The sequence below is a fragment of the Lucilia sericata genome, unplaced genomic scaffold (genome assembly GCF_015586225.1).
Source record: "Lucilia sericata isolate MDLA Ls3-8-SP2 unplaced genomic scaffold, ASM1558622v1 Contig000652F_arrow, whole genome shotgun sequence".
Lineage (NCBI taxonomy): Eukaryota > Metazoa > Arthropoda > Insecta > Diptera > Calliphoridae > Lucilia > Lucilia sericata.
Genome location: NW_023994658.1, coordinates 19,363 through 46,083, shown reverse-complemented (window position 1 = coordinate 46,083; position 26,721 = coordinate 19,363). Strand labels below are relative to the sequence as shown.

At 29.8% G+C, this 26,721-nt stretch overlaps 5 protein-coding genes across 7 annotated transcripts in view; 1 reads left to right on the top strand and 4 right to left on the bottom strand.

The window, feature by feature from the left end:
- Nucleotides 1-26,721, top strand: part of LOC119607062 (larval cuticle protein A3A) — a 52,024-nt gene that overhangs the window by 6,149 nt on the left and 19,154 nt on the right. The gene's annotated exons all lie outside the window — the stretch shown is intronic.
- On the bottom strand, nt 798-4,467 carry LOC119607060 (organic cation transporter-like protein). The gene is made up of 5 exons (XM_037960797.1): nt 3,733-4,467; nt 3,360-3,618; nt 1,729-2,143; nt 1,166-1,672; nt 798-1,103 (listed from the first exon to the last, which is right to left on the bottom strand). Exons 1-5 carry the CDS (start codon nt 4,057-4,059, stop codon nt 950-952), a joined length of 1,662 nt encoding a protein of 553 aa, XP_037816725.1. The 5' UTR covers nt 4,060-4,467; the 3' UTR covers nt 798-949.
- LOC119607058 (organic cation transporter-like protein) lies at nt 6,150-8,344 on the bottom strand. Of its 2 annotated transcripts, XM_037960793.1 has the most exons (6): nt 7,922-8,344; nt 7,471-7,729; nt 7,004-7,418; nt 6,904-6,950; nt 6,444-6,828; nt 6,150-6,382 (listed from the first exon to the last, which is right to left on the bottom strand). In XM_037960793.1, exons 1-6 carry the CDS (start codon nt 8,246-8,248, stop codon nt 6,223-6,225), a joined length of 1,593 nt encoding a protein of 530 aa, XP_037816721.1. In that variant the 5' UTR covers nt 8,249-8,344; the 3' UTR covers nt 6,150-6,222. The 2 variants fall into 2 exon arrangements, with proteins under 2 accessions (XP_037816721.1, XP_037816720.1); XM_037960792.1 differs by having other exon boundaries at nt 6,444-6,950.
- Nucleotides 8,705-10,679, bottom strand: LOC119607061 (organic cation transporter-like protein). The gene is made up of 5 exons (XM_037960798.1): nt 10,353-10,679; nt 10,021-10,279; nt 9,490-9,904; nt 8,928-9,434; nt 8,705-8,861 (listed from the first exon to the last, which is right to left on the bottom strand). The coding sequence occupies exons 1-5, from the start codon at nt 10,677-10,679 to the stop codon at nt 8,705-8,707; spliced, it is 1,665 nt and encodes a 554-aa protein (XP_037816726.1).
- On the bottom strand, nt 14,751-20,785 carry LOC119607059 (organic cation transporter-like protein). 2 transcript variants are annotated; one of them, XM_037960796.1, is made up of 5 exons: nt 20,357-20,785; nt 16,109-16,367; nt 15,560-15,974; nt 14,999-15,505; nt 14,751-14,934 (listed from the first exon to the last, which is right to left on the bottom strand). In XM_037960796.1, exons 1-5 carry the CDS (start codon nt 20,681-20,683, stop codon nt 14,778-14,780), a joined length of 1,665 nt encoding a protein of 554 aa, XP_037816724.1. In that variant the 5' UTR covers nt 20,684-20,785; the 3' UTR covers nt 14,751-14,777. The 2 variants fall into 2 exon arrangements, with proteins under 2 accessions (XP_037816724.1, XP_037816723.1); XM_037960795.1 differs by lacking the exon at nt 20,357-20,785 and adding an exon at nt 16,432-16,773.

Here is a 26,721-nt window from a genome sequence, read left to right as displayed (position 1 = left end):
GTTTCTTAAATATCGCTCCAATTAAGAAAATAGCGAAAATCTGTGATCACTCATATTTCCCACCAAAAATCGATTTTTAGATGTGAAAACTAAAATCGTCTGTAGTTCCTTAAATAACGCTCCAATTAAGAAAATAGTGAAAATCTGTGATCACTCGTATTTCTCACCAAAAATCGATTTTTAGATGTAAAAACTAAAATCGGCTGTAGTTCCTTAAATAACGCTCCAATTAAGAAAATAGTGAAAATCTGTGATCACTCGTATTTCTCACCAAAAATCGATTTTTAGATGTAAAAACTAAAATCGGCAGTAGTTCCTTAAATAACGCTCCAATTAAGAAAATAGTGAAAATCTGTGATCACTCATATTTCCCACCAAAAATCGATTTTTAGATGTAAAAGCTAAAATCGGTTGTAGTTTCTTAAATAACGCTCCAATTAAGAAAATAGCGAAAATCTGTGATCAGTCTTATTTCCCACCAGAAATCGATTTTTAGATGTAAAAACTAAAATCGGCTGTAGTTCCTTAAATAACGCTCCAATTAAGAAAATAGTGAAAATCTGTGATCACTCATATTTCCCACCAAAAATCGATTTTTAGATGAAAAACATAAAATCGGCTGTAGTTCCTTACATCACGCTTCTGTGATCATTAATATTTCCCACCAAAAATCGATTTTTATATGAAAAACCTAAAATCGCTTTTAGTTTCTTAAACTACAAGCCAATTGAGGAAGTAGTGAAAATCTGTGATCGTTAATATTTCCTACCAAAATATTGACTAGAGGTGCTTTAGACTAGAGTACTAGAATTTTTATATATAAAGATTTAGATTTTATTCGTTATATCTACATTTGGCTGGGAAGTGTTATTTTGGCTTAAATTATTAATTATCACTATTAAAACTACATCTATTTACATCTATTAAAACTTATAATTATTGAATTAAATTATAAATGCGTTATATCTATAGTATTTGTACCAATATGTTTATCATCGATTGGTGGCTCTTCAGCTTTAGGTTTCCTACTAAAACAAGGAAAGAAATACCATTTCTCTCCAATACCAAAGACCTCACCATCACTTAAAGTTTCAGGAAGTTTTCTAGAATAAAAAATAATAATTACAGTTTATGTCTAATTTCTATTAGAAACGTCTCTGCTTACTTGTTTAAAGTTTCCGGTAGGCACAGACATAGGCCAGCACCTATTAACATAATGGTACTTATGAAAATTGAGGGTAAAGGTTTGTAATAATTGCCCAAGTATATAACATACGAGTTCAGGAAACTGCAGGCATAACCCAAGACATGGATATTGGCCACAGCACGTCCCCTCACACTGGTGGGTACAATTTCTGTACAATATTGTACTTCAGCATCGTAGGCCACCACAGCACCATAACGTCCCAAACCCACCATTATGGCTAAAAGAATAGCATTTGATTTGGGATCTAAGAAGGCTATAAGAAAGCCAGTAACAGCCGTAATAATACTGCCATCTAATAAAGAGGTGGTGGCCATGCCTTTACGTCCTATAATGTTTTGAAAGGCTATTATGGTAAGACCGGCGGGTACATATACCACCGAAGAAAAGGAAAACAGTTTAAAGGGTGAAGTACCCAAACCCTCCATATTACGTGATATAATATCAAAAGCCATGGTTATGATGACACTGTTGATCAAATAAAGTTAAAACTTTCTAGTAAAATTATAGTTTTTATTACTTACCTTTTGATTAGCAATATTATAGTAAATTTCCTAAGACGTGGTGTCCTAAACATGCCCCAGAATGTGTCATCATTTTTAATCTTTTGCTCCTCTATGGCCTTTTGTTTATAATAATCGACAAATTCATCGAATACCTTCTCCTCCACTTGCCTTCCATTGAATTTAGCCACATGTTTTAAACACTTTACAGCACGATCATATTTTTCCCTGGTCAACAACCAGCTAGCCGATTCGCAAGTTAATACAGGATATAAAAATACTAAAAGCACTGGCAGTGAGGCTATTAGTAAATAGTAACGCCAAGTTTTAACCCATAAAGCAAACCAGGGTGAAAACATGCAACCGGTGCAATAGAAAGTGGCTGTGATGATATTGAGACCAAATGTGCGTTTCTTGGGACTGAGATATTCAAATGCTAAAGGGAAATAAAAAGGAATTAGATTTTTTAAAGATAACTTTAGCATGTGCTACCGCTAGCAATTAACTACGTCATTGTAGATTATAACCTTAATGTCTTTTATTTATCTTTATTTAACAAATTATAACTTAATTTGTTTGCAGCTTTATACTAAAATTTACTTAGTGGAATGTGTGTATTTAATTAACAATTTAATATTTTATTATTTTAGTGTTCGTTATAAATAATATGTTTTTACTAATTAAGTTTTTATTAGAAAGTAACATTTTAAAAAGTTTTATTATAGACTGATGCAATTCTCACTAAAACGTGTTAGGTTAGGAAATTTTTTCAAAATTTTCTTAATAGTTAAACAAGAAGAAAGATTTTCTACGCAATTAGAGCAAGACCTTCTTCGAAAATTTGAACTAGAACTGAACTAGAACTGAACTAGAACTGAACTAGAACTGAACTAGAACTGAACTAGAACTGAACTAGAACTGAACTAGAACTGAACTAGAACTGAACTAGAACTGAACTAGAACTGAACTAGAACTGAACTAGAACTGAACTAGAACTGAACTAGAACTGAACTAGAACTGAACTAGAACTAGTACTGAACTAGAACTGAACTAGAACTGAACTAGAACTGAACTAGAACTAGAACTGAACTAGAATTGAAGTAGAACTGAACTAGAACTAGAACTGAACTAGAACTGAACTAGAACTGAACTAGAACTAAACTAGAACTGAACTAGAACTGAACTAGAACTGAACTAGAACTGAACTAGAACTAAATTAGAACTGAACTAGAACTGAACTAGAACTGAACTAGAACTGAACTAGAACTGAACTAGAACTGAACTAGAACTGAACTAGAACTGAACTAGAACTGAACTAGAACTGAACTAGAACTGAACTAGAACTGAACTAGAACTGAACTAGAACTGAACTAGAACTGAACTAGAACTGAACTAGAACTGAACTTGAACTGAACTAGAACTGAACTAGAAGTGAACTAGAACTGAACTAGAACTGAACTAGAACTGAACTAGAACTGAACTAGAACTGAACTAGAACTGAACTAGAACTGAACTAGTTCAGTTCTGAAAATTCACTCTATTCTTAAGGAACATTTTCTATGATATTTTTTTATGGTTGAGCATAAAAAATTTCCTTTGGAGCTAAATTTTCTATTAAGATTTTAAGTTCACTTATCGCAGTTTGTACTCACCCAATATATACATGAGCATGAAAAAGGTATCTGTCGACAAACCAGATATAAAACGGCTTAAACCAAACATTCCCACATTGTGGACAAAGGAGGATAAAAAGTCCCCTAAACCACCCGATAGAGTACTCAAAACAATGGCAGGTAAACGTCCCAAGCGATCGGCCAAGAAACCAAATGTTATGGTACCCACTACAGCACCCAAATAATAAAACGATTGACCCACCGCTAACTGATAAGCTGAGTCACAAACCCAGTTTAGCTGAGATCAGAAGAAAGACGAAATTAAATCAAAACCAATTTTCAACAGTGTATCAAAACAAAACTATAGACTACTTTCAGGAGGTAACGTTTTATTACAAACAGCAAAACTTACCTCAGTGGTTATACTTTCGTAGCCATTTTCCTTTTTATAAAACCACTTACGACACTCTCCCACTTCCGCTTTCTCAAAAACACCATCATTATACTCCAGCAGAGTACAATGAGGATTTTGAAAATTCTTATAAATTCCGGAAATTTCCGAAAATGTTTTATTTTCCAATTGTTCGTGATAACACCAGTAATCGGGAGTAAATGAAATTAGAGTCTGTGAGAAATAGTGCATGGAGGACAAGAGATTGGTGTAACCATACAACAGCAACAACACCAATTGGTAACGACCATAATTGCCGCACTTTTCCAAAGCTTTATCGATATCCATCCTTTAACTGTTTGTATTAATTTTCGGGTTGTTAGTTGTCAAACTTCTCTCTTAAAACATGGAATTTTTTTTTAATATTTTCTTGAAGTTATTTTAGTTACTGCTGCTGGCACTGCTGTTGCGAACCTTTCGCGGAGTCTACTAATTTCACAAGAAATGTCAGACATTTATTTTAAATATGAACTGATTTTGGAATTTGTTTAAAACACTTTTTTGTCTATCTTGTTATATCTGTTGTTTTATCTAAATTTTCTTTGTTGATTTGTTGATTTTATAAATTTTTATTTTTTTCTTATATATAGAAATATATTTTATTAAAACAAAAAACACCAAAAACGTATGCAAGTGGCTTTGGCCGATTTGCTACTTGTAGTATCAAAAAACCATTTGCTACTCTGCTCTACAACAAACGATTCGTATAATTTGTTGATTTTTTTTATTTTTATTTTATGTTTTTATTTTGGTTTATTTTTAATTTGCATTTTTTATATTATTTATTCGTAATCTAAACAGCAAAGATTTATGTTAATTATTTTATGATTTTTGTTTCGCTTTACCACCGGTGTTGTTGATTTTGCGATTAAGCAATTGTGTGTGATATTTGTTAATAAACTCTGAGGCGTTTGCTTGAGTTTTATGTTAAGCGGTTAGTTGACGTTTAAGGTGATAGTTGGTGTTAGTTTGTTTGCGAACTTAAGGAATTCCTTAAAACGTGCGTTTCTTCTTTTTTACCGCCTGCTTGTCATAAACTATGAATGAAATTTACAATTTATAAACAATTTTATCTTTTGGGTGACACCTAATTGTTTTTGTTTTGGCTTAACAATAACAAAATTATTTCATTAAGATTCTTAATAAAAAATGTTAAGTGTAAAATTAACCCTTTAGTTCAGTTCTAGTTCAGTTCAGTTCAGTTCAGTTCAGTTCAGTTCTAGTTCAGTTCTAGCTCAGTTCTAGTTCAGTTCTAGTTCAGTTCTAGTTCAGTTCTAGTTCAGTTCTAGTTCAGTTCTAGTTCAGTTCTAGTTCAGTTCTAGTTCAGTTCTAGTTCAGTTCTAGTTCAGTTCTAGTTCAGTTCTAGTTCAGTTCTAGTTCAGTTCTAGTTCAGTTCTAGTTCAGTTCTAGTTCAGTTCTAGTTCAGTTCTAGTTCAGTTCTAGTTCAGTTCTAGTTCAGTTCTAGTTCAGTTCTAGTTCAGTTCTAGTTCAGTTCTAGTTCAGTTCTAGTTCAGTTCTAGTTCAGTTCTAGTTCAGTTCTAGTTCAGTTCTAGTTCAGTTCTAGTTCAGTTCTAGTTCAGTTCTAGTTCAGTTCTAGTTCAGTTCTAGTTCAGTTCTAGTTCAGTTCTAGTTCAGTTCTAGTTCAGTTCTAGTTCAGTTCTAGTTCAGTTCTAGTTCAGTAGTCTCTAGACTAGAGAAAGAAAATTCTTAAAAATTTCCTCTGGATTAGATTAGATTATATCAAATTTTCCCTAGATTCGATCAAGGCTTTCTTTGAAAATTTCCTCTATACTAGAGCAAGATATTCTAAGAAAATATGCTCTTTCTGAGAGCAAGATATTCTATGAAAATTTACTCTAAAATACAGCAAGAAGTAGAGTCAAATTTTCTATAAAAAGGGTTAAAATTTAACACATACTATCTATCATTTCCAAATAAACTGATCGTGCGAAATTGTTTATCAGCATTTGTTGTAAACAGTTTACAAGATAACTTTTGTCAAGCTTCTTAAAAATTTTTAAAAAATTATTTAGTCTGAACAGAGTTTAATTTCACAAGTTAATGCAAGACAATCTAATAGAAGAATAGTCAAACTATTAAGAATAATTGTACATAATTTCTTATTTAGTAAAAAACAAACAATATCAGACATTTAACTGTAAACATATTAAAAAACCAGTTGTTTTTAAACAAACAAAGTTTTTTTATATGTTTCTGATTCTGTTTACCAAAAATTTTTGTTGAATATTAAATTAAAATCAAATTAAATGTGACATGAATTATGATAAGCAAATAAATATTTCTTGACTAAGATTTTTGTCAAATATAGTGAAATCAGATATCTGATATTTCCTGTTATTTTTTTATATTATTTTATTTATTATTTATATAAATTTAAAAATAATAGTTTTACCTTAATAATTCATTTATTTAAACTTAAAATTAACTTATTTATAAAGCTGTTATATCTTGTATATTATTTGTATAACCAAATTTTTCTTCAACTGATTTATTTACCAAATTTTTTGATGTTTTACTAAAACAAGGAAAGAAATACCATTTCTCACCAAGACCAAAGGCTTCACCGTCACCTAAAGTTTCAGGGAGTTTTCTGGAATAAAAATATAAACATTTAATAACAGACATTTTCTTTTAAGTTCTCCTAAACTTACTTATTCAAAGTTTCTGGCAGGCATAGACATAAAGCAGCGCCTATTAACATTATAATACTTATAAAAATCGAGGGTAGAGGTTTATAATAATTCCCCAAGTAAATAACATACGAGTTCAGGAAACTGCAGGCATAACCCAATACATGTATATTGGCTACAGCACGTCCTCTTACACTGGTGGGTACAATTTCAGTACAATATTGTACCTCAGCATCGTAGGCTACACCGGCACCATAACGACCCAAACCCACCATGATGGCCAATAAAATGGCATTTGATTTAGGATCTAAGAAAGCTATTAGAAAACCAGTAACTGCCGTTATAATGCTGCCTCCCAATAAAGAGGCGGTCGCCATGCCTTTGCGTCCGATAACATTTTGAAAACCTATTAAGGTAAGACCGGCAGGCACATAAATTATCGAAGAAAAGGAAAATAATTTAAAGGGTGAAGAACCCAAACCTTCTACATTACGTGATATAATATCAAAAGACATGGTGACGATAATACTAAAAAAGAAAAGAGATCAAATATTGTTTGTTAAAGCAAATATTTTCTATACCTTTTGATCAGTAGTATAATGGTAAATTTCCTTAGGCGTGGCGTTCGAAACATGCCCCAAAAGGTATCACTGTTTTTAAGTTTTTGCTCTTCTAAAGCTTTTTGTTTGTAATACTCCACAAATTCATCAAATACTTTCTCCTCTACTTGTCTTCCATTGAATTTAGCCACACGCTTTAAGCACTTTACAGCAAGATCATATTTTTCCCGGGTTAACAACCAGCTAGCCGATTCACATATAAGCAAAGGGTAGATTAAAAATAACAGAACTGGGACCGAGGCAATTAATAAATAATAACGCCATGATTTTACCCACAAAGCAAACCAGGGTGACAACATTAAACCGGCACAATAAAAAGTGCCAGTTATAAAATTAAGACCAAAAGTGCGTTTCTTGGGATTGAGATATTCAAAGGCTGAAAAACTAAATAATAAAAATATGTTATCTGGAAAGATCTCTTAACTTACTCAGTATATACATGAGAACAAAAAATGTATCGGTTGCTAGACCGGAGATAAAACGGGTCAAAGCAAACAGTTCCACACTATTGACAAAAGAAGATAAAAAGTCTCCCAAACCACCCGAAATGGTGCTCAAAATTATGGCTGGTAAACGGCCAATACGATCAGCCAAGATACCAAAAGAAATGGTCCCAATAACAGCACCCACAAAATAAAATGATTGACTTACTGCTGATAGATAGGTTGAGTCACAAACCAAGTTTAGCTTAAAGGAGAAATTTCATTTAAGCTATTTGTCGTTCACTTTTTGAGTTTGTAGAAGAGAGAGGGAAAGAGGAATGGTAAATTTTTACTCATACTCAGCCCGCGCTCTCTCTCTATCTCCTACAAACTCAAAAGTTGATGAGTTCAATTATAGATCAAAATTGCATTGTCGTGAAAACATCTTCACACTCACCTCCGTAGTTATACTTTCGTAGCCATTTTCTTTTTTATAAAACCATTTGTGACATTCTCCATTTTCCACCTCTTCAAATGCATCCTCATTATATTGCAATAAAGTGCAATGAGGCTTTGAAAAATTCTTATAAATCTCAGCAATTTCCGAATATGTTTTATTCTCCAACTGCTCATGATAACACCAATGATCGGGTGTAAAAGAGATCAAAGTTTGAGAGTAATAGTGCATGGAGGACATAAAGTTGGTGTAACCAAACAGCAGCAGAACCACAAATTGATAAGGACCATAATTTCCGCATTTTTCTAAAGCTTTATCGAAATCCATAACGTTAAGAAGGAGTTCCTTATTAATCTATCTAATCTTTTTCACTTATAATCCATTACTTGTTCGAATTTTGTTTGTCAATGTTACTGCTTTCACTTCTCGATCTGTACTGATCTCTTTAGATAATTCAATTGTTTTCTATTAAATTAATGTATATTATAATTTTTTTAAAACACGTTTTTTTATATTAACATTAAATCTGTTTATTTGTAAAATAAAAATATTCTTAATGGTAATTTGCCAAAATTTGACGTTATTTAATAGAAGGTGCACTGTCTAGTCTAATCAGTTAGTATTAGCATAAAAAAGCCATTTAAAATAATTTGATTCATCAGACAATTTTTACTAATGTTAATGACCAGAGCAAAAAGATTTTCTCTTAAGAGCAAAGAAGAGCAAAGAACAGTAAAGTGTCTCTGTTATTTATAAGATCTCTTAAACTTAAAATTAACGTATTTATAAAGCTGTTATTTCTATATTATTTGTATAACCAAATTTTTCTTCTACCGATTTTTTCACAAGTTTTTCGGTTCTTCTACTAAAGCAAGGAAAGTAATACCACTTCTCATCGAGACCAAAGTTCTCACCATCACTCAAAGTTTCGGGGAGTTTCCTACAATCAGAAAAATAAACGTTTAATAACAAGTACATAACTTGTATTAAATAATCTCAAACTTACTGGTTCAAAGTTTCTGGCAGACATAGACATAAAGCGGCACCTATAGACATGATAATACTTATAAAAATCGTGGGTAAAGGTTTATAATAATTGCCCAAGTAGATAACATAAGAATTTAGAAAACTACAGGCATAACCCAAGACATGAATATTGGCTACAGCACGGCCCCTCACACTAGTGGGTACAATTTCGGTACAATATTGAACCTCAGCATCGTAGGCCACACTTGCACCATAACGGCCCAAACCCACCATAATGGCTAATAAAGTGGCATTAGAATTAGGATCCAAATAGGCTATTAGAAAGCCTGTTACCGCCGTTATAATACTGCTACCCAATAAAGATACCGCAGCCATGCCTTTGCGCCCTATAACATTTTGAAATGCTATGATGGTAACGCCGGAGGGTACATAGACTATTGAAGTAAAAGAAAATAATTTAAAAGGTGAAGATCCCAAACCTTCCATATTACGGGATATAATATCGTAAGACATGGTAACGATAACACTAAAAAGAAAAAAAGCTTAAATATTATTTGTTAAAGCAAATATTTTTGGCATACCTTTTGATCAGCAATATAATGGTAAATTTCCTTAGGCGAGGCGTACGAAACATGCCCCAGAAGGTATCATTAGTTTTAATATTTTGTTCCTCAATGGCTTTTTGTTTATAATAATCTACAAATTCTTCGAACACCTTATCCTCCACTTGCCTTCCATTGAATTTAGCCACACGCTTTAAGCATTTCACAGCACGATCATATTTTTCCCGGGTCAACAACCAGCTAGCCGATTCACATATAAGCAAGGGATATATTAAAAATAACAGAACCGGTACCGAGGCAATTAATAAATAATAACGCCATGATTTTACCCATAAAGCAAACCAGGGTGACAACATTAGACCGGCACAATAGAAAGTTCCTATTATAAAATTTAGAGCAAAGGTGCGTTTCTGGGGATTGAGATATTCAAAAGCTAAAAGACAATAAAGGGAGGTTAATCAGTATACATATTTTGATAAAATAGGCGTCTTATAAAATTGCTTCTGTTGGCTTGTGGAAGTGATCACAAGATCTACGATCATTACTTACTCAGTATATACATGAGAACAAAAAATGTATCGGTAGCTAAGCCGGAGATGAAACGGGTCAAGGCAAACATTTTCACATTGTTGACAAAAGAATATAAAAAGTCTCCCAAACCACCTGAAATGGTGCTCAAAATAATAGCTGGTAAGCGGCCAATACGATCAGCCAAGACACCAAAAGAAATGGTACCAACAACAGCACCCACAAAATAAAATGATTGACCCACAGCCGATTGATAAGACGAATCACACACCAAGTTTAGCTTAACATAAAAAAAAATTAAGGAAAAATTAAAAAAAAAAAATAATGTTTAACTAATTTAATTATCCATTTACCTCTGTAGTCATACTTTCGTAGCCATTTTCTTTTTTATAAAACCATTTACGACATTCTCCATTCTCCACCTCTTCAAATGCACCCTCATTATATTGCAATAGCGTACAATGAGGTTTGGAAAAATTCTTATAAATTTCACTAATTTCCGTAAATGTTTTATTTAACAATTGCTCCTGATAGCACCAGTGTTCGGGTGTAAATGAGATTAGACTTTGTGAGAAATAGTGCATGGAAGACATAAAATTTGTGTAGCCAAATAGCAGAAGCATTACGATTTGATAACGTCCGTAATTGCCGCACTTTTCTAAAGCTCGATCGAAATCCATGCTGATGCATTAACTTGTCTTTTCTCTTTCAGTTGTTTGACATTACTGTAATACAACTTCAGTGTTTTGGTAAAACTTACTAGGTCTGTACTTATCTTACAAGACATGCTAATTGTCAATTTTAAAGAAAATAAATATATGAATATTCGTTAAATTAGTTTTGATCACGTTTTTATACCCTACACCACTATAGTGGAGATGGTATTATGCAGACCTGGGATAAATGCATTAAATGTGTTAATGCATTAACAATTTTTTCTACATTAAAAAAAATTAATGTTAATGCAAGTTCATTGCATTAACATTAACATGGGTACATTTAATGCATTAAATTTGCATTAACATTAAATATTTTTAAATTTAATGCATTAATTTTACATTAACATTAAATATTTGTGAAATTAATGCATTAATTTTGCATTAACATTAAATATTTTTGAATTTAATGCATTAATTTTCCATTAACATTAAATAATAAATAATAAAATTAATGCATTAATTTTCCATTAACATTAATGTATAAAATAATTTATAAAAATAAGAATACAGCGCTAAAGACCTCGGTCTAACAAAATTCAAGTAAAATTGAATGTGTTAAAGTCCTTTCTAATAAGTCCTATACTCGATAATACATATTAGAAGAATAGTATCACTTCCCAGATATTCCATTTTTAGTTTATTTTGTTAAAGTTCTTTCTAATAAGTCCTATACTCGATAATATATATTAGAAGAATAATATCACTTCCCAGATATTCCTTTTTTAGTTTATTTTGTCTGTGGAATCTTATATAAATATCATATTTAAAACATACAAGTTTGAATGGAATATAGGAGTTATTAGAAAGGACTTTAACCTATTTAATTTTAGTTGTTTAGTTAGATCGAGGTCTTTTGAGCTGTATTTTTATTTATGTTTATCAATTTTTATATATATTAATGTTAATGGAATATTAATGCATTAATTTTATTGCTTATTTAATTTTAATGTAAAATTAATGCACTAAATTCAGATATATTTAATGTTAATGCAAAATTAATGCATTAATTTGAAAAATATTTAATGTTAATGTAAAATTAATGCATTAAATTCAAAAATATTTAATGTTAATGGAAATGTAATGCATTAAATTTTACAAATTTAATGTTAATGCAATATTTTTTACATTAAATTAATTTTTTTTTAATTTAATGTTAATGCAAAATTAATGGAAATCGCCCAGGTCTGGTATTATGAGATTGTGCTGATGTATGTAACACCCAAAATATTGACCCGTTATCCAACTTAAACTGTTCCAATCAGTAAGAATCATTGTCTGTTTTCGATTACGAATGTACTCTTAACTGATTGACTAACTACTAACTAACTAACTAACTAACTAACTAACTAACTAACTAACTAACTAACTACTAACTACTAACTAACTAACTAACTAATACTAACTAACTAACTAACTAACTAACTAACTAACTAACTAACTAACTAACTAACTAACTAACTAACTAACTAACTAACTAACTAACTAACTAACTAACTACTAACTAACTAACTAACTAACTAACTAACTAACTAAACTAACTAACTAACTAACTAACTAACTACTACTAACTAACTAACTAACTACTAAACAACTAACCTAACTAACTAACTAACTAACGAACTAACTAACTAACTAACTAACTAACTAACTAACTAACTAACTAACTACACTAACTAACTAACTAACTAACTAACTAACTACTAACTACTAACTAACTAACTAACTAACTAACTAAACTAACTAACTAACTAACTAACTAACTAACTACTAACTAACTAACTAACTAACTAACTAACTAACTAACTAACTAACTACTACTAACTAACTAACTAACTACTAACTAACTAACGAACTAACTAACTAACTAACTAACTAACTAACTACACTAACAACTAACTAACTAACTAACTAACTAACTAACTAACTAACTAACTAACTAACTAACTAACTACTAACTAACTAACTAACTAACTACTACTACTAACTACTAACTAACTACTAACGAACTAACTAACCTACTAACTAACTAACTAACTAACTAACTAACTAACTAATACTAACTAACTAACTAACTAACTAACTAACTAACTAACTAACTAACTAACTAACTTAACTAACTAACTAACTACTAACTAACTAACTAACTAACTAACTAACTAACTAACTACTAACTAACTACTAACTACTAACTAACACTAACTAACTAACTAACTAACTACTACTAACTACTAACTACTAACTAACTAACTACTACTACTAACTAACTAACTAACTACTAACTAACTACAACTAACTAACTAACTAACTAAATAACTAACTAACTAACTACACTAACTAACTACTAACTAACTACTAACTACTACTAACTAACTACTAACTAACTAACTAACTAACTAACTAACTAACTACTAACTAACTAACTAACTAACTAACTAACTAACTAACTAACTAACTACTAACTAACTAACTAACTAACTACTAACTAACTACTAACTACTAACTAACTAACTAACTAACTAAACTAACTAACTAACTAACTACTAACTAACTAACTACTACTAACTACTAACTAACTAACTAACTAACTAACTAACTACTACTAACTACTACCTAACTAACTAACTAACTAACTAACTACACTAACTAACTAACTAACTACTAACTAACTAACTAACTAACTAACTAACTAACTAACTAACTAACTAACTAACTAACTACTAACTACTAACTAACTAACTAACTAACTACTAACTAACTAACTAACTAACTAACTACTAACTAACTAACTACTAACTAACTAACTAACGAACTAACTAACTAACTAACTAACTAACTAACTAACTAACTAACTAACTAACTAACTAACTAACTAACTAACTAAGCTAACTAACTAACTAACTAACGAACTAACTAACTAACAACTAACTAACTAACTAACTAACTAACTACTAACTAACTAACTAACTAACTAACTAACTAACTAACTAACTAACTAACTAACTAACTAACTAACTAACTAACTACTAACTAACTAACTAACTAACTAACTAACTAACTAACTAACTAACTAACTAACTAACTAACTAACTAACTAACTAACTAACTAACTAACTAACTAACTAACTAACTAACTAACTAACTAACTAACTAACTAACTGACTAACTAACTAACTAACTAACTAACTAACTAACTAACTAACTAACTAACTAACTAACTAACTAACAAACTAACTAACTAACTAACTAACTAACTAACTAACTAACTAACTCACTAACTAACTAACCAACTAACTCACTAACTAACTAACCAACTAACTAACTAACTCACTAACTAACTAACCAACTAACTAACTAACTAACTAGCTAACCAATTGGCTACTAGTCACTACATTTCCTATATAATATTTCTTAGTATGAACATACAATTTTCCATATAGAGACTACAACAAGATTTCCAATGATAATTTTGCTCTAGCGCCTAGAGAACAATTTTTCTAGACTACAAAAATATATTTTGCCAATGGTCACGCTCTTTTTGATCAAATATTTTGTTAGTGTGAACATACTTTAAGAATGTTTGTAAAATGTAAGTCAAACAAATTTCTAAAAAAACCAATAAAAAGGGGGGTTTGAATTTAAAATGTATTAAAAACTTGTTTACTCGAATATCAGGGAATATTTAAAATTAAAACAAATTTGATGTGATATGAATATTTTATAACAAACTTTTTAATAATTGAAAGCGTTTTTTTTGAAATTGCTAAGCAAAACTGTATAATTTTAAAGAAGACATAAAAAGAGAAATAAAAGTGGTCTAGTTTTTTTTAGCAAATTTCTCTGTTATTTATTATAACTATTGTATAGAGGGCAGCACTAGTTTGAATTTCAAGCCAAAAGAAATGTTCATCCTGAAATCATTCTCAATTTTAATATGTAATTTTTAAAAAATTTCTATGTTATTTATATAAAAGATTTATTTTAACCTTATGTTGATAATTATCACATATTTGGTATTAAATTAAATCAATTAAAAACTATTTAAACTTAAAATTAACTTATTTATAAAGCTGTTATATCTATATTATTTGTACAACCAAATTTTTCTTCTACGGATTTTTTCACAAGTTTTTCTTTTCTTCTACTAAAACAAGGAAAATAATACCACTTCTCATCGAGACCAAACTTTTCACCATCACTCAAAGTTTCAGGGAGTTTCCTAAAAAAAGAAAAATATAAAATTTTAATAAAAAATTATATAAATTAAATTATCACAAACTTACTGGTTTAAAGTTTCTGGCAGACATAGACATAAAGCGGCTCCTATTAACATTATAATACTTATAAAAATTGTGGGTAAGGGTTTATAATAATTGCCCAAGTAGATAACATAAGAATTGAGAAAACTAAAGCCATAACCCAAGACATGGATATTGGCCACAGCACGTCCTCTCACACTGGTGGGTACAATTTCGGTACAATATTGAACCTCAGCATCATAGGCCACCACCGCACCATAACGACCCAAACCCACCATAATGGCCAATAAGGTGGAATTAGAATTAGGATCCAAATAGGCTATTAGGAAGCCTGTTACCGCCGTTATAATGCTACCACCCAATAAAGAGGTTGTAGCCATGCCTTTGCGTCCGATAACATTTTGAAAGGCTATAATGGTAAGACCAGCGGGCACATAAATTACTGAAGTAAAGGAAAATAATTTAAAGGGTGAAGAGCCCAAACCTTCCACATTACGTGAGATAATATCAAAAGACATGGTAACTATAATACTGAAAAAAAGAAATAGTTGAAATATTATTTCTTAAATTAAAAGTTTTCCATACCTTTTGATCAGCAGTATAATGGTAAATTTCCTTAGGCGAGGCGTGCGAAACATGCCCCAGAAGGTATCACTATTTTTAATTTTTTGCTCTTCTAAAGCCTTTTGTTTATAATAATCCACAAATTCATCGAATACTTTCTCCTCCACCTGTCTTCCATTGAATTTTGCCACACGCTTTAAGCATTTCACAGCACGATCATATTTTTCCCGGGTCAATAACCAGCTAGCCGATTCACATATAAGCAAGGGATATAAAAGAAATAGTAAAACCGGCACCGAGGCTATAAGTAAATAATAACGCCAGGATTTAACCCACAAAGCAAACCAGGGTGACAAGACTAGACCGGTTCCATAGAAAATGGCTGCTATAATATTAATGCCAAAGGTGCGTTTCTGGGGCCTAAGGTATTCAAAGGCTGAAAGAGAAATTAAAAAGAATTTAAAAAATTTTTGTAAAAAATAACGAGCAAAATTAGTAGGAAGAAGTTTTATTAAGGATGGAACCAGTTGTTCTCTGGTCTTTATGTGATTTCTTGCCCTCTATACTCACTTAATATATACATGAGCACAAAAAATGTATCCGTTGCTAGGCCGCAAATAAAACGGGTCAAAGCAAACAGTTCTACTGAGTTGACAAAAGAAGATAAAAAATCTCCCAAACCACCGGTAATAGTAGTCAAACAAATGGAAGGTAAACGACCTATGCGATCAGCCAAGACCCCAAATGAAATGGTACCAATAACAGCACCCAAAAAATAAAATGATTGACCCACAGCCGACTTATAGGCTGAGCCACAAACTAAATTTAACTAAAAACAATGAGACACAATAACTTTACTTTCCACATAGGTTCCAAATTTCGTGAAAGCTCACCTCAGTAGTTATACTTTCGTAACCATTTTCTTTCATATAAAACCATTTACGACACTCTCCCACCTCTGCTGGCTCAAAAACACCCTCATTATAGTCCAATAAAGTGCAATGAGGTTTTGAGAAATTCTTATAAATATCGTTCAAATCCTTAAAGGATTTATTCTCCAATTTCTCATGATAACACCAATGATCGGGTGTAAATGTTATGAGAGTTTGTGAATAATAATGCATGGAGGCCATAAAATTGGTAAAACCATATAGAAGAAGGACCACAAATTGAAAACGTCCATAATTACCGCACTTTTCTAAAGCGCGATCGAAATCCATTCTGATTTTTTATTTTATTCGACTATAAAGCTGCTGTCTTTAATGTTATTGCGGGATTTACTCCCAATCAACTGATTTCATATTAAAAGTCAAATGTTAATGTTAGGTAAAGTACTTTGATTTTAAGTAGATTTTTAACAAGTTTTTTTATCCTGTTATGATTTTACGATCATTTAAGAATAAAGAGTAGATGGGGGAGGTTTGTTGTCTGTGTAATTCTTTGAAATGTGAATGTTTTCTTTGAATTGTTGATTGATTGCATACAAATTATTTCGTTTGCAGCATTTTTGATGCAATAAATACGTAAATTGTTATAAAAACACGTGTTTTGGTTTAATGTTAATTAACCCATTAGGGGAAGTACAAGTTTATTTAAAAATAAAAGCAACATGTCTAATTTTCAATATAAAGAAAAAATAATGATTTCTTAAATTTTATGGAAATTTTGTTTAGTTTACATTAAAATTACATTCTTTACACAATGTCAACAATGTAAATTTTGGAGTTTAGCAAATATTTTGTTAAATATTGGCTAATTTTACCAAGAATTTGTATTGTTTACGTAAAATATACATTGTTTACACAATGACAACAATTTAAATTTTTGATAAAATTTAAGAAATTACATAAATTTATTATAATTTAAATGATTTTATGTTATTTACACATAAAATAAATTGTTTACATAATGTCAACAATGAACATTTTTGTAAATCCAAAGAAAGCTTTTAAAATCTTTAATTTTATGCAAATTTTGTTTAATTTACATTAAAATCATATTGTTTACACAGCGTCAATAATGTAAATTTTGGATTTTAAGAAGTATTTTGCTAAAAATTTACTGGTTTTTACCAAGAAATTTTATTGTTTACATACAAAATACATTGTTTACATAATGTCAACAATTGAAATTTCTAATAAAATTAATTAAATTACTAAAATTTATTATAATCTAAATGGTTTTATGTTATTTACACATAAAATACATTGTTTACATAATGTCAATAATGAAAATTTTGTGAAAATCTAAATCTTTAAATTTAAGGTAATTCTGTTTTATTTACATAAAATTACATTATTTACATAATGTCAACAATGTAAATTTTGTAGTTTAACAAATATTTTGTTAAATACTGACTGATTTTACCAACAATTTGTATTCTTTACTTAAAAAATACATTGTTTACATAATGTCAACAATTACAATTTCTTATAAAATAAAGGAAATTACCAAAGATGGAACTACTTTAAATAATTTCATAAGTTTTACACTCAAAATACATTGTTTACATAATGTCAGCAATGGCATTTTTTGCAGATGTAAAGAAAAACTGTATAAAATCTTGAATTTTAAGCAAATTTTGTTTAATTTACCTTAAATTTACATTCTTTACATTATGTCAACAATGTCAATTTAAATATTTATTTAAATATTGACTGATTTTACCAAGAATTTGTATTATTTACTTTAAAAATACTTTGTTTACATAATGTCAACAATTAAAATTTCTTACAAAATTAAGGATATTACCAAAGAAGGAACTACTTTAAATGATTTCACATGTTTTACTCTTTAAATACATTGTTTAAATAGTGTCAACAATGGCATTTTTTGCAGATATAAAGAAAAACTGAATAAAATCTTGATTTTTAAGCAAATTTTGTTTAATTTACATTCTTTACACTTTGTCAACAATATCAATTTTGAAGTTTAATAAATATTTTGTTAAATATTGACAGATTTTACCAAGAATTTGTATTGTTTACTTAAAAAGTACATTGTTTACGTCATGTCAAAAATTGATTTTTCTTATAAAATTAAGGATATTACCAAAAATGGAATCGCTTTTAATGATTTCACATGTTTTACACTCAAAATACATTGTTTACATAATGTCAACAATGGCATATTTTGCAGATATAAAAAAACTGAATAAAATTTTAAATTTTAAGCACATTTTGTTTAATTTACATTAAATTTACATTCTTTACACTATGTCAACAATGTCAATTTTGAAGTTTAATAAATATTTTGTTAAATATTGACTGATTTTACCAAGAATTTGTATTATTTACTTAAAAAATACATTGTTTACATAATGTCAACAATTGATTTTTCTTATAAAATTAAGGATATAACCAAAAATGGAACCACTTTAAACGATTTCACATGTTTTACACTTTAAATACATTGTTTACATAATGTCAACAATGACATTTATTGCAGATATAAAGAAAAACTGAATAAAATCTAATATTTCAAGCAAATTTTATCCAATTTATATTAAAATTAGATTTTTTACATAATGTCAATAATGTAAATATTAAAGTTTTTAAAAAATTTCTATTGTTTCCTTAAAAAATACATTGTTTACATCATGTCAACAATTGAAATTTTTTAAAAAATTATGAAAATTACAAAAATTTTGTTAAATTATGTCAAAATTTCATTGTTACATAATGTCAACAATTGAAATTTGCAGTCAAATTATACAAAATCTATAATATTATATAGATTTTACATGTTTTACACAAAAAATTCATTATTTACATAATGTCAACAATGTAATTTTTCTAGTTATTACACATATTTTGCCAAATTTTTAAGAATATATAATATTTTTTCATAAAAATACATTATTTACATAATGTCAACAATGAAAATTTCTTTTAAAACTAAAGAATTTCTCAAAATTTTTATGATTTTTGTTATTGCTTTTTAAATGGGTTAATTGCAAAACAAAGACTTTGTCTAGATTAGTTCAGAAATGAACTGATCATAAGTTCATTACTTGTTTGGGGAGAAATGATCAACAAGATTTAAAATTGACATGCTTTTTAAATTGTTTACCAACTGGTCTTGTCTGTGGCATCTTGCATAGATTAGCAAATCATTAATAATTCCCATAAAAAAAGTAATACTTAATTTGAAAAGAAATCGGTTAAGGGGGATAAATATTAAGAAACCGGTAGTTTTTTTTTTTTAAATATAAAAAACTAGATTTGTTTTTCAAATAAATTCCAGCAAAAGATTTTAATTAGCAAAAGTTAATAAGACATGAATAATTAAAACAAACAATATTTAAATTGCAAACAAAACCATGAAAATATAGCGTCGTCTTGGCTGACAGACATTTTTGTAAAAACAAAATAAACGCACATGTAGAATATTTTAGAGAAAAGACACACACACACACACATACAAACACTAAGAATGATCTCTACTTACTCAGTATATACATAAGCATTAGAAAGGTATCCGTTGCTAAGCCGGAAATAAAACGGGTCACAGCAAACATTTCCACACTGTAGACAAACGAGGATAAAAAGTCTCCCAAACCTCCAGCAAAAGTAGTCAAACAAATGGCCGGTAAACGGCCAATACGATCAGCCAAAACACCAAAAGAAATGGTACCAACAACAGCTCCCAAAAATAAAAAGATTGACTGACAGCCGACTTATAAGTTGAGTCGCAGACCAAGTTAAGCTTAAACAAAATAATTAATTTAACAATTAGTTTCTTACAGTGTATTTACTGTTAGTTATTCCCAAAAGTATAGCACACTTTAAGGAATTTTTTAATTTGCTTTACACTCACTTCGGTGGTAACAGTTTCATAACCATTTTCTTTTTTATAAAACCACTTACGGCACTTTCCCACTTCCGCTTTCTCAAACGCACCATCATTATACTCCAGCAGAGTGCAATGAGGATTTGAAAAATTCTTATAGATTTCATTAATTTCCTCAAATGTTTTATTTTCCAATTGCTCATGATAGCACCAGTGTTCGGGTGTAAATGAGATCAGTGTCTGTGAGTAATAGTGTAGGGAAGACATAAAATTGGTGTAACCAAATAGCAAAAGCACCACGAGTTGATAAGGACCATAATTGCCACACTTTTCTAAAGCTTTATCGAAATCCATATTGCAGATCTATTATCACTTCACTTTTCTTTTTAAACTATTTTTTTTAATTTAATTTTTTATTTAGAATTTATGACTTTTTTATCTCGTTTTCAATGTTGCTGCTAGCCTTTCCCCGTCTGTACTAATTTCTCAAAAAATATCAAAAGTTTATTTCGACTAAAAAAAGTCTTCACAAAGTAGTTTTAATTTTAAACACGTTTTTTTTCGAACTTGTTTTAAATTTCTAATTAATTTCTAATAATGTCAAAACTAGACGTCTTTAAATAGAATCTGTTTTGTTTATAGTAAAGAGACAACCGATCGTATTAGCATAAATTCAAATATTTTCAATTTCTTCATTTCATTTCAATGTTTACATAATGTCAACAAATACATATTTCTCTCCCTTATTTCTTTACACTTTTTTTCTGCTAAAATTAATAAAAGCAACAAAGAATGTTCTATTTTAATAGATTTTATATTATTATTTAGAAATTATTAAGAAAACCTAATAAAACATTTAATTTTGTGTTTTTTACCCTAAAATTACATTATTTACATAATGTCAACTATGTAAATTAATAAGTTTAACAAACATTTTTCTAAATATTGAGTAAATTTACTAAACATTTTTATAGTTTACTTGAAAAAATACATTGTTTACATAATGTCAACAATTGAAACTTTTCACAGTATTAAGAAAGTTATAAATATAGTTAAGGTTTAAAAGATTTACATTATTTACTAACAAAACCTTTAATTAGTACTCTAACCTAGTAGATGTTCTAAGCTATTTGCTTTGATTTAATACATTGTCAACAATAGAATTAATACTCATAAATTTCTCTCATAACAATATTAAAACAAACAGAATCGCTAAAAACCGGTAGTTTAAAAACAAATAAAAAATTGTTTGTTAAACATGCATATAATTTATAATATTTATAATAAATTATGTACTGCTAATCGATTAAATAGCTTTGTTTATTATATTGTACCAGAGATGGAAAACTCAGTACTTTTTGCAAACGAAAAACACCGATCTTATGACACTTTAAATCGTGTTTTGTAGGAATTTTGAATAAAAACCTAAAATTAAATAATTAATATCTTTGTGAATACGAGGCTAAGTTCAATAAACTAGCAAACAGTTAATCATTAGTCTAGTCAATAGTTTAGCCAATTGAAAAGTTAAATAGAAATGAACTAGAACTGAACTAAAACTGAACTAGAACTGAACTAGAACTGAACTAGAACTGAACTAGAACTGAACTAGAACTGAACTAGAACTGAACTAGAACTGAACTAGAACTGAACTAGAACTGAACTAGAACTGAACTAGAACTGAACTAGAACTGAACTAGAACTGAACTAGAACTGAACTAGAACTGAACTAGAACTGAACTAGAACTGAACTAGAACTGAACTAGAACTGAACTAGAACTGAACTAGAACTGAACTAGAACTGAACTAGAACTGAACTAGAACTGAACTAGAACTGAACTAGAACTGAACTAGAACTGAACTAGAACTGAACTAGAACTGAACTAGAACTGAACTAGAACTGAACTAGAACTGAACTAGAACTGAACTAGAACTGAACTAGAACTGAACTAGAACTGAACTAGAACTGAACTAGAACTGAACTAGAACTGAACTAGAACTGAACTAGAACTGAACTAGAACTGAACTAGAACTGAACTGAACTAGAACTGAACTAGAACTGAACTAGAACTGAACTAGAACTGAACTAGAACTGAACTAGAACTGAACTAGAACTGAACTAGAACTGAACTAGAACTGAACTAGAACTGAACTAGAACTGAACTAGAACTGAACTAGAACTGAACTAGAACTGAACTAGAACTGAACTAGAACTGAACTAGAACTGAACTAGAACTGAACTAGAACTGAACTAGAACTGAACTAGAACTGAACTAGAACTGACTAGAACTGAACTAGAACTGAACTAGAACTGAACTAGAACTGAACTAGAACTGAACTAGAACTGAACTAGAACTGAACTAGAACTGAACTAGAACTGAACTAGAACTGAACTAGAACTGAACTAGAACTGAACTAGAACTGAACTAGAACTGAACTAGAACTGAACTAGAACTGAACTAGAACTGAACTAGAACTGAACTAGAACTGAACTAGAACTGAACTAGAACTGAACTAGAACTGAACTAGAACTGACCTAGACTGAACTAGAACTGAACTAGAACTGAACTAGAACTGAACTAGAACTGAACTAGAACTGAACTAGAACTGAACTAGAACTGAACTAGAACTGAACTAGAACTGAACTAGAACTGAACTAGAACTGAACTAGAACTGAACTAGAACTGAACTAGAACTGAACTAGAACTGAACTAGAACTGAACTAGAACTGAACTAGAACTGAACTAGAACTGAACTAGAACTGAACTAGAACTGAACTAGAACTGAACTAGAACTGAACTAGAACTGAACTAGAACTGAACTAGAACTGAACTAGAACTGAACTAGAACTGAACTAGAACTGAACTAGAACTGAACTAGAACTGAACTAGAACTGAACTAGAACTGAACTAGAACTGAACTAGAACTGAACTAGAACTGAACTAGAACTGAACTAGAACTGAACTAGAACTGAACTAGAACTGAACTAGACGACTAGAACTACTAGAACTGAACTAGAACTGAACTAGAACTGAACTAGAACTGAACTAGAACTGAACTAGAACTGAACTAGAACTGAACTAGAACTGAACTAGAACTGAACTAGAACTGAACTAGAACTGAACTAGAACTGAACTAGAACTGAACTAGAACTGAACTAGAACTGAACTAGAACTGAACTAGAACTGAACTAGAACTGAACTAGAACTGAACTAGAACTGAACTAGAACTACTGAACTAGAACTGAACTAGAACTAGAACTGAACTAGAACTGAACTAGAACTGAACTAGAACTGAACTAGAACTGAACTAGAACTGAACTAGAACTGAACTAGAACTGAACTAGAACTGAACTAGAACTGAACTAGAACTGAACTAGAACTGAACTAGAACTGAACTAGAACTGAACTAGAACTGAACTAGAACTGAACTAGAACTGAACTAGAACTGAACTAGAGCTGGACAAGAATTGAACTAGAACTGAACTAGAGCTGGACAAGAATTGAACTAGAACTGAACTAGAACTGAACTAGAACTGAACTAGAACTGAACTAGAACTGAACTAGAACTGAACTAGAACTGAACTAGAACTGAACTAGAACTGAACTAGAACTGAACTAGAACTGAACTAGAACTGAACTAGAACTGAACTAGAACTGAACTAGAACTGAACTAGAACTGAACTAGAACTGAACTAGAACTGAACTAGAACTGAACTAGAACTGAACTAGAACTGAACTAGAACTGAACTAGAACTGAACTAGAACTGAACTAGAACTGAACTAGAACTGAACTAGAACTGAACTAGAACTGAACTAGAACTGAACTAGATTTTAGTTTTTAATTTAAATACATTTTTGTGGGAAAAAGGAAGGGGTCACTCTTGAATATTTATTTTAGAGTTTTCCTGTAAAAATCCACTTTTGATCATTAGCTTGTCAATGGAACGTTTTCTTTATTTTTCGATTTTTGAAATTGAAATAGTTTCCAATGAGAAAACGAAATTGATCATTGATTCTCAGTATTTCGAATATGAAAATGATCGTAAATTTTTGTTATGTTTTCAATCCGCGCGGTGAGACAGTTTCAAGTATAAAACATTTGATACATTTTTTTTTTGTTTTCTTAATTGGACTCATCTATATGTTTAGTCACAATTTTTGGCGTTTCATTGTCTAGGTCTTTTGTTTAAAGCGTAAATTTAAAATCGTGTAATATTAAAATCAATATATATTATTAGTTATATGTAGATAGAAAATCGTATATTCTTCTAATTTAGAATGTGTGCTCAAAAATATATAAATACAAATTAAGTTAAAAAGTTGTGACTTTTATACAACGAATTGCAAGTGCACCGTACACTAAACTTTTTAGTAAAGAAAATTTCTCTAGTTTTAAGGCTTATGCTCTATTTGGAGAAAAATACCTATAACTAAACTATTTAGGGAAATATCGCTTAATTAACTTAGAAATGTTTAAGGAAAATATAGTGAATTTTTAAAAAGTCTGTATTGCATCTCTTTACTAACTAAATATGACAGTTATTTCTATTTTAACTTCCCCCTATAGGCACAGACCACAAATTATAATTGCATTACAATGGAAACAATAAAAACTATAATAAAATCGCGTGCAACTGTTTTCAAATATTTATTGGTTTTTTGGTATTAAAAAAAAAATACAAAAAAAATCTTAAACTACTAATTTATAAATTTTTATTGTTTAGATCATTTTCTAATAACAAAATACAACAACAATTTTCAAAAAATACTTAGTTTAAGTTTAAACCTGAAGGCAGTGAAAAACATTTCTTAGAAAAGTGAAAATAATTTAAAAAAAAATATATAAAAATAAATCTTATAAATTGGAAGTGAATATTGTGATAATTGGAATGGATTAAAATTATAATTGAAAGAAAAATTGATTTAAAAAATTCCGCCAAATAGATATTAGGGAAATCTTAAGTCAATCTCAATAACGTCTTTTGTATAATCTCAACCTTGAACAAGTTAGATTTTCAGAAGTTAACCTTATATAAGAGCTAAGACAACTTATGGACCGGTCCGAAAAAAATTCCGTTTAATATACAAAATACACATTTATGTCAAATTTTATACCTATGTATAAAATGTACGTTTAAGTAATTTTCAGAAATGGTCCTTATATTGGAGTTGTGACCAATTATGCACCGATCAGGAAACAATTTCGTATAATAATTTATATGCAGAAAAAGATCAAGTTTAATATTACTCCAATAGCTTTATTAATCAATGCAATATGTGCGTTTAGGTGATTATGGCAAGTGGACTTTATATAGGAGCTATGAGCAATTAAGGGCCTATCTGGAAAGGTTTCGCAGACTGATTCATATGTACACAAAACATATTTTATCAAGATATCTTTATTTGATATTGAAATATGTGCGTTTAAGGGATTTTTTGAAGTGGACCTTATATAGGAGCTATTACCAAATATGGACCGATCCAGAAAAAATTTGGTAGAACTTTTTATGCCTATCCGGAAAAAATTTCGTAGAGTGATTTATGTAAAGACAAAACATATTAGTGTCGAATTTTCTCAAGATAACTTTATTTGACAATGAAATATGTACGTTTAAGTGATTCTCAGAAGTGGACCTTATATTAGAGCTATGAGCAATAATGGACCGATCCGAGAGAAAAGTGGTAGAATGATTTATATGTACACAAAACTTATTCAAGTCGAATTTCACCCCTATAGCTTTAGAATTTAATGAAATATATGCGAGTAAGTGATTTTCGGAAGTGGACCTTATATGGGAACTATGACCAATTATGGGCCTATTCGGGAAAAATTTCGCAAAGTGATTCATATTTGGACAAAACATGTTTGTGTCGAATTTTATCAAGATAGCTTTATATAATGAAGTATGTGCTTTTAAGTGATTTTCGTATGTGGGCCTTATATGGGAGTTATGACCAATAATGGACCGATCCGTAAAATTTTTGTAAATGATTTGTACGTACACAAACATATTTGTGCCGACTTTTATCCCAATAGCTTTAGAATTCTATGAAATATATGCGTTTAGGTGGTTTTCGGAACTATACCTTATATGGGAGCTATGACCAATTGTGGACCGACTGAGATCTACGTTGACAGTATGATTTCTGTTCGTATTATATTCGTATGTACAAAATTTGGTATTGATACCGATATATTTGAAGGAGTTATTAACGATAAACTAATTTCCGGGAATATATACCTTTGTATGGGGGCTATGGGAAATATTGGATCGATTGTAAAGATTTTGAACAGAATTGATCACTGCCCTGAAAAAATAAAGTGTGACAAAATTCATCGCAATATTTTTGGTAGTTTCTGAGAAAATTTCAAAATAATTACGAAAAAAA

Bases quoted from the DNA above. Each gene is read 5' to 3' on its own strand.
- LOC119607058 (XM_037960792.1), bottom strand. From the start codon at position 8,248: ATGGATTTCGATAAAGCTTTAGAAAAATGCGGAAATTATGGTCCTTAT. The intron at 7,419-7,470 runs GTAAGTTAAGAG...TTAGTTTTTCAG, and splicing joins TGTTCTCATGTATATACTGA to CCTTTGAATATCTCAATCCC. The intron at 6,951-7,003 runs GTATAGAAAATA...TTTCTTTTTTAG, and splicing joins ATTATACTACTGATCAAAAG to TATTATCGTCACCATGTCTT.
- LOC119607060 (XM_037960797.1), bottom strand. From the start codon at position 4,059: ATGGATATCGATAAAGCTTTGGAAAAGTGCGGCAATTATGGTCGTTAC. The intron at 2,144-3,359 runs GTGAGTACAAAC...ATTTCCCTTTAG, and splicing joins CATGCTCATGTATATATTGG to CATTTGAATATCTCAGTCCC. The intron at 1,673-1,728 runs GTAAGTAATAAA...TTTGATCAACAG, and splicing joins ATAATATTGCTAATCAAAAG to TGTCATCATAACCATGGCTT.
- LOC119607059 (XM_037960796.1), bottom strand. From the start codon at position 20,683: ATGGATTTCGATAAAGCTTTAGAAAAGTGTGGCAATTATGGTCCTTAT. The intron at 16,368-20,356 runs GTGAGTGTAAAG...CATTGTTTTTAG, and splicing joins ATGAAACTGTTACCACCGAA to TTAAATTTAGTTTGTGGCTC. The intron at 15,506-15,559 runs GTATGGAAAACT...TCTTTTTTTCAG, and splicing joins ATTATACTGCTGATCAAAAG to TATTATAGTTACCATGTCTT.
- LOC119607061 (XM_037960798.1), bottom strand. From the start codon at position 10,679: ATGGATTTCGATCGAGCTTTAGAAAAGTGCGGCAATTACGGACGTTAT. The intron at 10,280-10,352 runs GTAAATGGATAA...TTTTATGTTAAG, and splicing joins ACGAAAGTATGACTACAGAG to CTAAACTTGGTGTGTGATTC. The intron at 9,435-9,489 runs GTATGCCAAAAA...TTTTCTTTTTAG, and splicing joins ATTATATTGCTGATCAAAAG to TGTTATCGTTACCATGTCTT.